The sequence below is a fragment of the Lepisosteus oculatus genome, chromosome 29, assembly GCF_040954835.1.
Source record: "Lepisosteus oculatus isolate fLepOcu1 chromosome 29, fLepOcu1.hap2, whole genome shotgun sequence".
Lineage (NCBI taxonomy): Eukaryota > Metazoa > Chordata > Actinopteri > Semionotiformes > Lepisosteidae > Lepisosteus > Lepisosteus oculatus.
In genome coordinates, this window is record NC_090724.1 from 1,336,406 (window position 1) to 1,349,978 (window position 13,573).

At 41.1% G+C, this 13,573-nt stretch overlaps 1 protein-coding gene across 1 annotated transcript; it reads right to left on the reverse strand.

The window, feature by feature from the left end:
- Positions 1-3,786: 3,786 nt before the first annotated feature.
- On the reverse strand, positions 3,787-12,907 carry LOC102684757 (zinc transporter ZIP3). Its single transcript, XM_006639774.3, has 3 exons — positions 12,812-12,907; positions 11,132-11,489; positions 3,787-9,673 (listed from the first exon to the last, which is right to left on the reverse strand). Exons 2-3 carry the CDS (start codon positions 11,336-11,338, stop codon positions 8,942-8,944), a joined length of 939 nt encoding a protein of 312 aa, XP_006639837.1. The 5' UTR covers positions 11,339-11,489; positions 12,812-12,907; the 3' UTR covers positions 3,787-8,941.
- Between the last annotated feature and the right edge of the window lie 666 nt (positions 12,908-13,573).

Below are 13,573 nucleotides of genomic sequence, written 5' to 3' on the forward strand. Positions count from 1 at the left end.
CATATATGTCTATACACCCACTGTCCAAAATATTAGTAACTTTCAGTTACATAGAGTGTTCCAATGTCAGGCACTGCATGGATAACTTTAGGAGCATGAGGCATGATTCCCTGACCAGAACAATGCCAGAAATATCCAGATTTCACCCCTATTGAATAATGGGGAAAATCTGTGTAAACACTGTTGTCTCACTGTAGGCAATCCTGGCAGCAGAGAGGGTGGGACTGGCCAGCACATATTGCTCAAGCTCAAGCTGCTTTTGTGCTCACAGAGGTCCAACATCGAGATCTAGATTACAGATGATTAACAAGAATTTTGCACTATTCAGACATATGGATAATGTGTTTGAATCTTTTCTTTTCTGGTATTTTAAACTCCTCTTACTGCTCATTTTCCATTAAGAGTTATTGTCATGAAGTGCTGGCATGCTTAACTACAAGCAATCCAGTGCGGATGAATAAGCAGATGAGTTGTCTTCTAGATTTCCCTCAGGAAGCGTACTGTACATGTGTTGGAGCTAACGATATAAAAGGCTAAATGAAATCAAGATGTCTGGAAAAATGTGTGAGGCCATGAACTGTTGTTAAAAGTCTTTTGGTCCACCTAACCATTTTCTAACTGCTTTGTCCACTGCAAGGTCACAGGGGAGCTTTTATCAGCAAGCAACAGGCATCCAGCGCCCAGAGGGAACCCACACGAACATACAAACATACAAACTCCACACAGACAGCACCCAAAGAACTGAACCCAGGGCACCACTGCTTTCCAGCTGTGTCCAGAGCTAATACACATGAAACTAACCTGGACTAGACGGTTTAGAGGTGTGTGGTCACCTCAGGAGTGCTGACTCCTGCAAATCAAACACTATCACACTGCACTGTCTGTACCAGCCAGCCATAATATAATAATATTATTATTTCAGGAATTTACTGAGCAAGACCCTTACATTATGCTTACAAAAGCACAAATTCAAGTACCTTGAACATGTTTCTTATATCAGGTTTAACACAGGAACTAAGAAACTAAACAGAATCTGGGCCATTTGCCACTGTGGGTACTTATTTCCAGCCGTTTCTGAGAACACGTTGTCTCAATAGGCACAGCACAAATGTTTCATACGTAATTGTTGCCCAACTGTAGCAGTGACATAACCTGCCATCTCACACATAAAGAAGGAAAACTGACAGGTGCCTTTCTGACTCTGGCATAGGAAGTCAATGATGGTTTAAGAACCTTCATTGAGGGCAGTAATGATTAGCCTGGTATTTGTAGAACCATTTCTGTGAAAAGAGGATTACATCTAAGCATTCTTTCGGGGTTGAAGTGAGAGAGGAACTTGGTTATGTAAGCCAATGTAATTTGTCAAACATGTCAAGTGTTACTCTCTCCTCTAACACTAACTCTGAGATCTGGAAAAAAGGGATCCTGTGTCTCAAATTTCAACTTACTTAAGTAGGTAATTATATATCTGAGAGCGCACAGGACAACTGCATATAAGGCATTCTTGAAACATTCTGCATTTATTACAGAAGGAAATATTAAAGGCCATTGCTTATACTGCTATACAAAATCTTCATATAGTTTAGAGAAATAGTTAGGTCACACGACTGTGAGTTGTTTTTATTTCTTATTTATTGTGTTGTTTTTTGGTTTGTGCTGTTTTTATTAAAAACCCAAGCACTTTTCTCTTAATAGGTAATGCATGCCTGCCACACAACTGGGCGGTTGTATTTCCTTTTGTATTGGACTCAGTTCTTGAAATCTTGGCACAGGACATAGTTACAGTATGTCTTCCACCTCACAGAAATCACTTGCTAAAGTACAATAAAAAAAACGTATGTATGCAAATACATTCATAAATACATCTTCGTAACTACATTATAAATAAAACTTTGAACAGGGTAATTTTAACCTTTAAAAGTTTGATAATTTCAATAGAATGTACTTGTGTTTGCTAGAACACAGATAATGAAATAAACATAAACCTGCTTTATCAAAAATGTCTAATGCTATGTAGCAAAATTATAAAAAAACAATGTACTGTCAGCTAATGAGTTTCATGTGGAGTAAAACCCTTCTCATCCTTATGTATAGGGATTTCTCTATCTTTGCTTAATATTGATATGATAAGACATTACATCAACTACAGAACACCAACAACATAATAGAAAAACATCTACATATTTCTAGTGAAAGGAATAACAATGGAGCCAACAATGGCAGTGTTATTAGAATGATTTCTAGGAAATGTTCCAGAGTGGAGCCATTTTCACCAAGAGCAGGATCTGACCTTTTGATGGCAGCCTGCCACCTGTCTGTCACAGTGAGGAACTGCAGGTGTGTACTAAGCAATGCAGTACAGTTCTTAGGATGACAGTAATCATAAATGGCCTGTGTGTTAGGTGATGTTGCTGTGGACTTATCTGTTTATGTAATCATAAATGCGTCATAGAGGGTGTATTCCAGTTACAATTCCATTGTCTCTTTCTGCAGACAGCTGCTTTCAGATTTGGTTACTATTTTCTTTGTCTTTCAGAAACTCTTCTCTTTCTTAACCTCTTAATCCCCCTCTTAAGCAGTTTAGTCACTGAACACAAAATATCCACCTCTTTCAAGCTACACAAGCTTTAAAAAAGCAACTTGGGTATGCAGCCTGACATGGTACTCTAGAGTTTAAATGAATTACATTGCTTTTTTACTCATTGTTGTTATCTATTGTCTTTACTCGATTTTTCATATTACCCTTTCTTGCCTTTTAAGAACAACGCCCCCGTGGAAACTGTTAACAGCAAGCATTGTGCAAGCCTACTGGGGACTCATCAAGACATGCATGTGTGCAATCCCAGCATGGGCCTAAAAAAACAAGACAGGAAGCTATTCAAGACCACTGGCTGCTGTCTCTTAATCAAGACCACTGTCCGTGTGTGGTCCTGTGATGGACTGGCACCCCAATCAGGTCGCTGTCCTGCCTGGGATCCTGTGTTCCTGGGATAGGCTTTGAGCTGCTGGGACTCAGGACTAAACAGATTGGCTGTAGTGCATGGATGTGTGACTACTCCTTTCACTGTGCCTTTGTTTTATTCTAAATCTCTGGCTGTAGGTAAGAGGATTGAGGCTGTGTTACAATACAACCCTCCCTGTATCTATTCTTGTGGTAAGCTGGCAGTGAGACAGCTAAGCTGATTTGGGGATTGCCCTTTGTGACCACATGGCCAGGAGTCTGATGCTCACAGGAACTCACAAGTCTTGCTTTTACATTCCGTAGCTTCAGAAAGGCCCCAGAAACTGTTCTGGAATCCTTCTTCACATGAAGATTGAAGCCATGCCTCCAGGTCACCCAGCTATGTGACGGGACGGCTGGACGAAACCCTCAGACCAAAGACATTACTACAACCAAATAAGTTCCCTATGAATCTAGTCTTCGAAAGGACTCTCTAAATCAGCAGCTACAACAACCACAACAACGTTTCTCTCACCGACGGCACAGAAAGATGACATCAATGTCAATTGTGAATCGTTTAACATTCAAGACTATGCAAAAAAAAATTGCCCAGAGGTGTAGCTCAGCAGGGAAAAAAGCAGAATTTGAAACTAAATCTACATTTGCATTATCCGTCCATCTGGGACCATTATCAACACAAACATTAAACTGAGTTTGTAGATGAAAGATTAGATTAAAAATAAAGATTACTAGTGAGCTGGACTATGTTGTTTACCAGGATCTCTTGAAGTCTTCCAATATTTACATAAACACACACATAGTGAAGAAAATAGCTTGTCAAGGCATGAAGTTACTTTTTCTTTATTCTATATTAAAAAATAATAGTTACAGAAATATATATATATTACATCACATCCTTTCCTATCAATCATTCACCACAAATCTTGTAGCAGTGATACTGATATTCTGATCTACATTTATACATGAACATACAGTGAACACTTTAACAATATATCTGCCCGAAAAAAAAGATCTGACAGGTCAATCGATGTCTGTCTTCAACCAACTAATATTATCTTCACCAAAGGTAATCTTAAAGGCTTTAGAGAGCCTGTTGAAGAGCGGATCACAGCTACAATCACCCAATAAATAAATTCAAACTAAATCTCCTGATTCATCCTACATATTACATGAAGGGCAAAGAAATTTGATTAGTTATTTGGCACATAATGTGCGAAATATTTTACTCTTGAAAGTACTAAGTCAGAGTCCAAATCTAAAGCAAATGGATAGTCTTAAAATATTTTTGGGTGTTCCTAGGAAAGTAAAAACCCTCATATTCCAAGACTTCTGATCAATTCCAGTACAGTTCTTTGCTAAAGTCAGCTCCTTAAATACACAACGGAGCTAATTAACTTAACCAGGCTTGTGCCCAAGCCTGGCAGTAGAATAGAAGAGCCCAGTATTGAAATAGCAAAGCCTCAGAGCTATGATTCTGGGTGACCACCAAGCAAAAATTCGTTTTGAAATCCAGCCCTGAAGCAGACAGGAAACGGGGGTTCTGATAATTCCCTGAGGATTCATTTCCATCACCTAAGAGAGAGCTTGTTTTGACCATGGCCCCACCCAGCAGGGTGTCAACCCTCATCTTCGAAGGTAGAAATGTTTTTTTGTTCCACCCATGTCCTCCATTTTACTTCACATAATTGACACTTCTACACCACAAACAATCCATAACCGATTAACTTGTATCAAGGGTGCCTTTAAAAGCATCAAAATGTATTTTATTTTTTTTTAGTTTCCTACTGTATACCAGTTAATAACCGCATTTATGAAATTCTGTCTAAAGGACATATTTAAAGCAGACTTAAGACGTCTAACAAGTCTCCTATGACAAAACAAGAGCACAAAATGAAACACTGGGATTAAGGTTTTAAGACAAGGAGTGCATGTAATGAGAACAGCAGTGACTACACTACTTGTCACCACGTGGCCCAGTCTGAGCATCTCCTGTTTCTCCTTGATTTTATTTCAACCGAGCTTAGTTGTCTGACCTCGTCAAGCTCTAGATTTATATGGGGTGTATGTATTTTTAACAACTGTTTCAATTCTTAATAAACAAAACGAAATCAGAAATTGGAAGAAAACCTGTGCCAGATCCTGAGTTTCAGATTTACTCTCACTTAGATCTTTTGTCTCAATGACGCGGTTGAACTGAACCAGCGGGCCCCTGCAGCACAGAGAGCTCTGAGCAGGTGTGACAGCGTCACTCCCACCTGCGTCTGCGTGCCGGAAATTCATTATAAAGAGTTGTTCAGAAAGCTAGAGTGGTGCACTAATTTATAAACCAAACTGAAACAGAGTTCTGCTCATTGTATTCATTTGAATTTTGGTTTAAATAAGGATTCAATAAGCTCGATTGCTTACAATCTTAGTTGGAATGAGAATCAGAAGACACAGGGCAATTTCAAGACCAAGACTGCGCGACACTCATCTGTTATAGAAGACACTGATAAATACTGCACTGCCCTAATAATGTGTAACATCTATTTACCTCACACCTGTAAGAATTAGCATGTCACCTGAAGTCAGAAAACCACAGATGTTTTATTTTTTAAACAGCCCAAGCACTAGAGCAGGGGTCTGCAACCCTGTCACTGGAGAAGAGCCCCAGTCCAGAAGGTTTCATAAAAAAAAGCTTTAAATCAACCATTTCTAAAGGCCTGAAACAATTTTAAAATGATCAGCTAAACAAGTGAACTCCTTGCTTTCAGCTGTTCCTCTTATCTTCTTTGTACATATAATTTAGAATGAAAAGATTTCCCTAGTTCTGTGGGCAGTTGCTGGAAGTTGTTCTGTTAATATATATTTTTGAATTTTACTTTAACTAGAATGTTTTCCCTGCCATTTTCAGTGACTCTTGGAAATTAACTGCCATTTACTACAGTTCCCTGGAAACAGTAAACTTAATTAAAAGACACCTTCCCGATATGTAGACTCATAACATTGTTAACATCAACTAATATCAATGTTCTCTTTTCATCAAGCTCACTTCTAAAAATAGTTTTCCACGGCTAGAAACATTTAAAAAAAACATTCTGACTATAATGCTCTCACCACCAGAACAATAAATAACATTTAATCACATTTAATCACGTTCAGCAGCACAGACACTAAACCCTACCACTTTGTTACACTTAGTACAATATACACACATACAACAGTAGAAATGATTATAATAATGAATGATCTGGAAAAAGTGAAAAATAATCTGTTGTACTCAGACAAAGAAATATTAACCTGTAGTTCTTAAACTTTTTTACAATCTTTTTTGGCTAGTTGGATTTAAGAGGTGAAACACTGAAAAGCAGATTTAGAAGACATCAAAGTCTATTGCTAGTATCAATTCAAATTCCAAAGTACCTTAAGACAATATTTTTGCAACCAGGGACATGGACATGAATAAAATATCTGTGCTAAAATAATAAAAAAGTCCTCAAGCCAGTCCAAGTATTACAGTATCAATAACTAAAGTGTGGTTACGTACTTTTTCCACCATTATCAAGTGAAACAGTAGACCTTCCTACACCATTCAGAGCCAAATTCTAGCAAAACCATTTTTTTTTAACTGAGTAACAAAATAATTCTTGTATTCCTTCACAAAAATAAATCCCTGATTGGGATTTGGATTGATAGGAAGTTCTGCCGTTTAAATACCAATATCCAGATCTGTGCTCTGATACTGTAATGCTTGGAGATTCTCATGAATCGATCGAATGTTTAACAGATAAAGCCAGTCTGTTTGATACAGCAGGCCTGTCCGAAACCTTGTGCAACAGCCTCACAGAAAACTAGGGGACCTCTGAGATTCCACAGGGACTTCAAGGTGACAATATGGTCTATGTGGCAGAGATCCATAGTAATCAGTTCAAAGTGTTGACAGATTCCCAGAGACCAGTGCAGGATCAACTGCGAGAAGCTAGAAGGGCAGGGAGTTTGAGTGAAACAGTGCAGAAGACTGACACAAGACATCATCCAGGTGGGGCTGCACACTGGTGGTGGTGGAGGGGAGACCCCATTACCTGTAAAGCGCTTTGAGTGGAGTGTCCAGAAAAGGGCTATATAAGTGTAAGCAATTATTAATTATTATTATTATCATGTCCCTTTCTGAGAATGTGACCCATGCTGTGCTCAGGTGAGGGTGTGAGCTGTCCGCACACTAAACTGCAGTGCCATGCTGACCTGTTGCCGATTGGCAATGAAGGAGACCCCATCCTGAACCTATATGCTGCAAGGCATGATGGGACCTGGGAAGACGTTTGCTTAACAAAAAGAGAGAAGTCTCTGTCCCCTCTTCAGATTGTAATGATCTATTTTGTAAACCAAACCGAAAATAAAAACAAGTAAAAACAATGAATAAAAATAAATTACAGATAACAGAAGGAACACATAACAAAACCACAAGATTGTTACAGAACAACATATCAGTACAAATATATATACCCATCTTTCTAGCAGCAAGATGTATCCTAGAATATTTTGTCACCCAGTGTATTGCAAATCATATAAATACATAAAATACCTTCATTATTTTCAACAAGAAATATCAACACCTTCTTAAAAATGAACCTATGTTGCTTTACAGGTATATACAAAGTGTTAAATTTTAACTAAAAGCCCAGCAGGGGAGTCGAGCTGCACACAAAAGCCTTAACCATCAATAACGAAAATATGTTTTTACTGGGTGATAAATGAAAGTGTAAAGAAATAATCTTGTGTCGAGAAGATAAAGTCAGAAATTGTCTGGAAAGGTATCAAGGGAAGTGCACTACTATACAGTAAGTCACTGTCAGATATTGCACCCCAGGTGTGCTTTTTTTCAGGAGAATTAATTTCATTTAAATGAGACAAACAATGCACAATTTCAGCAGGCTCAGAAATCACCATTCTGAGCGTCTGCAGGGAGTTGCCTCGTACTCCAGTTTCAAGTTCAACTCAATCGCCCATGACAAGTAGCTGCTGTAAGAATCTGTTAGCACCTGTGCTCAACTAAATGTTGCAAAACAATTCAATCACACTGTATGTCGCCCTAAGGCAATCTTATTGATCTCTTATTTATTCAATATAATTACATTCTCTAAGGTGACACGAATGATCTAAGCCAAAACGAGCATCAGGATGGTTTCAGACAGCAGTGAGTAGTCCCTAATAAAAAGACGTGTTCTAAATAGGCCCAGCTGCCAAAACAAAATGAAGGAAAACAAAGTATATTCACATGTATATATTCACAAGTATATTCACATGACATGATTCACAGTAACAGTTGGATTCTCTCTTCTTGTGCTCAGTAGCAGTATTGTTCAGTACATGTTTAAAAATCAAATTCATTGGTGGCTTCACACTTTCATAACCTGGACTATTTCTTGTAAAAGTTATTCATACACTCAGAAACCCAAAATGCTTAAGTTTGATGTAGTTTTATGAAGAACCTGAATTAGTCAGGTCTGCCAATTAGTGTGCGTCACTAAATCAGTAGACAACTAGACAGGTGCAGTAGAATGGACTAAGTGGAGCCCTTGAGCCTCAAGGAAGCGTCTGAGCTGCAGCACCTGAGCTGTAGAAAGGCCTTCGTCCAGACTGTCTCCCTGGATCTACCAGAAACATAAAGAAGACAACTGTGGAGAGAACCAAGAGCGACAAAAAGAGACCACCAGCAGAAACAGCTGATACTGTGAGTGTACTGTGGAGCAGCCCTACAGGAGAAACTGAAGTTGTGGTGATTCTGTAATTTAGGACGAAGGCTCCAAACGACAGTCATTTTTGACCAGCAAATGTCAAGAAGTTCATGAGGGAGGAGATCTGTGATGTGGGGGCTATGCTGTCCCACTGTGTTTGTCTTTGGTCTCACGACATCATGCTGATGAACTGACAGCCCTGTTTGAGGAAGGATCTTGTATTAGCTCTGAAGCTGCCCGTGTCAACAGCTCGCAGTCTCTGGACCTACCACTTGATAAAGACGAGGCCCGCCAGGACGGCGTAGCCGAGGATGAGGAAGAGCACCTTGAGCAGGCGGTCGTGCTTGTCCTCCAGCTCACGGGACAGGATCTCGAAGAAAGTGACGAAGAGGAAGGTGCCAGCAGCCAGCCCCTGCAGCGCCACCGAGGCGATGCTGCCCGCCAGGTTCTGAGCGGTCTCGATGCCCATGCCCACCCCGATGCCCAGCGGGATCATCAAGCTGACCGTGGCTGCCAGTTTGGCTGCGTCCCTCATGGGCAAGGAAGACTTGGCCATGCTTACTCCCAGAGCTATGGCTGCCAGGGCTTCGTGGATGGCTACACCCAGGAAGAGGCTGGCTAGCTTCGGACCTTCCTCCTGCAGCCCCAGAGCCAGGCCCTCAAAGACAGAGTGGGCGGACAGGGCGAAAACAAGGCTGGCGAGGCGCAGGGGCCCGGCGCGTGCCAGCTCCGACGGGTTCAGGTGCCCGTGGTGATGGTGGTGGTTGCCGTTGGCGCCGCGGGGAGGGGCGATGAAGGGCGTGTCGTACTCCGAGTCACTGCCTGCCTCCGAGCCCCCCGCGTTGAAGGTCTCCAGGTCGATGAATGAGGGTTTCTCCTTTCGAAAGGTCAGCACCGCCTGCTCAACGAACACCGTCAGGAAGAAGCCCAGCATCATCATGGTCTCAGCCAAGGGGTAATCTGTCTGGATGCTCACCAGCTTCAGGACCTCATTCACCTGGGGAAGGACAGTGAGGCAATTTTAAATAAATGGACAGGGCTGAGAAGTCTTGAAGACCTTCAGTAGTTCTGACTAAGCTAATGTAAAAGCAAAGAGGGAGACAACATGGCTTTTCTATTTAACTCCTTCTGTCCGCTCAGTGTTTTATGTGCTCCCATAGCCACCTGAAAAATAAACTCTTTCCAACATACACATCTTTCTTTCGAGGCCAAAGCCAATACTGGTGCGTGTGACCAAAGAGCTCTATTTCCGTCTGATCCGACCACAGCATCCAGTCCCTCTCCAAGTGCCTGTGACATTTAGCAAACACCCGGTGCAGAGGTCTGTTGGTTGCTCTCAATAAAGTTTATTTGCAGCCCTTCAAAATAGCTGTTGGCATAAAGGCGGCGTCTAAATGTAAAACAGGAGACGTTGTGACCCCAAGATGCAAATAAGTTCTGTAATTCTGCTTCTGAGGCCTACTATATGTGGGGGCAACACATATACTGTACTTGTGTCTTCTACCAGGCTTGTGTACCACTGTTCCAGTGGTTTAAAAGTTCTTAATGCCCTCATAGTGGTAACTGGGATTTTTAGGGCTTTTTTCTACCCATTCACTGATTTATGAAGGTCGACATCCGTTTGTCTTTTTTCCTGTATGAGTTCTTTGCCTTTCCCAATGGTGATGGATCTTACATGTGTTACCTCATTTTTACACCCCAGTGAAACAGGAAGCCAAAAAGTATTTTCCTTAAGACTGAGATTAACATTAAAAGTAGAATGTAAATGCAGATTTAATTTTGTTTCATTTTATTTATAAGAATCTTTTTTTGACCCCTATCTTTTTGAGAAATAATATTATTTGTTAAGAAAAAAACTTTTTCTCTGAGCAATTGCCATATTTTTGTTCATTAAATATAGCTCACTACCTGTCTTGTTTATTTGTATACAGTCCTTTCTGCTCATCTTTATCAAGGGTACCAATACGTTGCAGGTGACTGCATTAAATGCCATTCTTCAGTTCTCCCAGAACACTGACATTTAAGTAAGTCTTCATGGTTCTGGAGCACAATTTAGTTTCTATTTATTTAAACATTTAAGTCTCTATTTCAAGCAGACATTAAAAACCATCAGATTAGCAATAATGCAGAAAATAATTGCTTAATTGTTATTGTTACTAATAGCAACATTTTTACGTTTTCTACTTTGCAAAAAGAGAAAACCACTTAATTAGATGTGATCCTTTTTTACTGATCCAGCAAATTCACATCTTAAACACCCCCAGCTTTGCACTTAAAAGCAAAGCAGCCCAGAGCAGAACGTTGGTGCCAGTCCAGTCCAGTCCAGTCCAGAGCAGAACGTTGGTGCCAGTCCAGTCCAGTCCAGTCCAGTCCAGAGCGCGGCTCGGTATCAACGGCACCTGAGAGGCGACAGAAAAGTTCCTCCTGCACCAGGCAGCCATGACTCCAGCCTTACCTTCCCCCGCACGGCAGGAAGCAAAGCATTGAAGCAGGTGGCCAGGAAGACGCCTCCTCCGAAAGAGTTGCAGAGCGCCAGGACCTTCCTGGAGCGCTGAGCTTTCTCGTAGTCTGCCTGCATGACCCTCACAGGGATCAGGGCGCCACCCATCATGAGCAGGAAGACCCCAAGCAGGCACAGCACCTTGGCCACCACGATGTCCATGGTGAGAGGGGGGGGGGCACTCGGACGGACAGGTGCTGGGTGAAAGATCAGGCGCTGGGGATACAGCTGCCCAGCCTCTCAGACATGGGATCAGAGGAGAGAACAAGGCCAGCTCTCCTCTCTGGGACAGCAGGGAGCATAACTACCCAACCTGGGAACACAAAAAGAAATAGATCGGAATACAGTACATAAAGAACCTTAATGGGCTACCTGCTCTAAAATCTTCATTTCTATTTTTTTTTACAAAATACAGGTATGCAAGAAGCAGAGAAAAAAGCATAATGACTACCATTATCAGCAGTGGTACATATACCATTATGCAGCACACGTCTGCGAAGGCAGTTTGTGCGGTGTCCGAGAACTCTCTGGACGCTACTTTATGTCAATTTTACCGAGTTACAGATACGATCTGCACTCCCTGTTCCCCTTTCGAGCTGTGTCCGTAGTGAAGTGTCGGCAATGTGAAGAGTAGAGACCACTCATTTTAAGACCTTTGGTGTCCTTAATCAGTAACTGAGGTCACCAGATGCAGCGTGTTTAATGGGTATTATTGGATCTGCAGAAAACTTTCCAAACGCGGATGGAAAGATCCCCAAGAGCATCATCAAAAAAACATCACGTCGCCACACATTTCGTGTTTTTGTTTTTATTTTGACGAGATGTCTGTTGTTATAGTTATTAGTGTCAGTCACTAAAGCTGACATACAGCTTCAGCTCCAACTAGCTACTACTCTCTTGCAAACAGGTCAGACTTGCTTTGACATGAAGAATCGTTAAATACCGCCTGCTAGTGCTTTCGTGTTCCATAATGTTGTACCACACTTGCAGTACACAGTAATTCACAGACCAGCATTTTAAAGTTAATCCCCTTTCACGATACAATCCCGATATGCGAAATCATCGCTCAGGGTTTGACAAGCTTTCAGAGCCTCTCGTCCGTCACCGTCATTTTTATCGCTCAGCGGACTTCGCTTCCCGGCTGCGAAAACTGATCGCTACGCATTTTCTCAGACTTAGAAACGTTTCAAATTAGGATCCAGCATTGCTGGCGGCATTTAATTAAAACCGTCTTATTTCATCTTCCAATCTGTAAATTACCTGCACGTTTGTACGATGTCATTACAACCATGAACATACCTGTGACCAAACAGAAAAACTAAAAACTTCAACGCGATTAACTGGTAGAATGAGGACGCATACATGACCACATATACACTGCTACTAATACTGATACCTACTATGATATTTATACACGCTGCTACAGTTATTCATATTGTAATCTTAAGAAAAAAGCAAATAGCAACTGCAGAAAAGCTCACTTGCATTCATTGTATGACAGAAATGTAATCCGTGAGCTTTAAATCAGAATTGCAATTTACTTAACTTGATGTTGGTTATCACTGTCTTATTTATATAGAAAAATAATCAACGTTAACATTTAGATATTTTCTAACGACTTGATACACAACTCACCTTTCCACTTCAGCGAACCTTCCGCCTTCTGCGCACCTGATCTGTAAGCCCCTCCCTCTGGTCGATCACCATTGGACAGCGCACGAATTCCTCGCGTCTCGATTTGTGGGATTGCTGTCAATCAATCTGTCGTTCACCCTCCTGTGCGTCGTCAAAAATAGACCCCCCCTTGACAGCCTGAAATCGTTCCTGAATGTACTCGGTGTGTTAAATGTAGTTCCACTCTGCAAGCAATACTCCACAGTGACAAAACACCGTGTTGTAACGAAAGCCTACCAGGATAATTCGTCACCACCAAATTAAAGTGATCCTGCGAAACGCACATATTACATTTTGACAGCTGTACAACGATTGCGTGTGTGGTAGCTTTTAAGATTTGCTAATGAACATCTCTCTTGTATGTTCCACGGTGGTGACATTCAGAAGTCAGGCTTTATACAGGTTTGAACCACAGCCTACCCTATTTATTTTTGTAAGATTGGAACAAAAATTAATGTAATAATATTTACAAAAAGTGCTTCCAGTGGTGTAATAACCTTGCCAAAGCTGTAGAATTCAATTTGAACTGAACGAAAAATCTTAACGGGACTAGTGATTCTTGAGAAACCCGCCCCTGTCCCCCGCTGTCAGTTTAATGAGCCCATGGCCGTAATTTCCTCTGTCTTCTGTTGCACTTTGAATCACTGTCGATGTGGTTTACCTTTCTGCTTCATATTGTCTAAAACACATAATATAACAAAAAGACCCATTTTCTTCTTCTTC

Bases quoted from the DNA above. Each gene is read 5' to 3' on its own strand.
- LOC102684757 (XM_006639774.3), bottom strand. From the start codon at position 11,338: ATGGACATCGTGGTGGCCAAGGTGCTGTGCCTGCTTGGGGTCTTCCTG. The intron at 9,674-11,131 runs GTAAGGCTGGAG...GTCCTTCCCCAG, and splicing joins TTCCTGCCGTGCGGGGGAAG to GTGAATGAGGTCCTGAAGCT.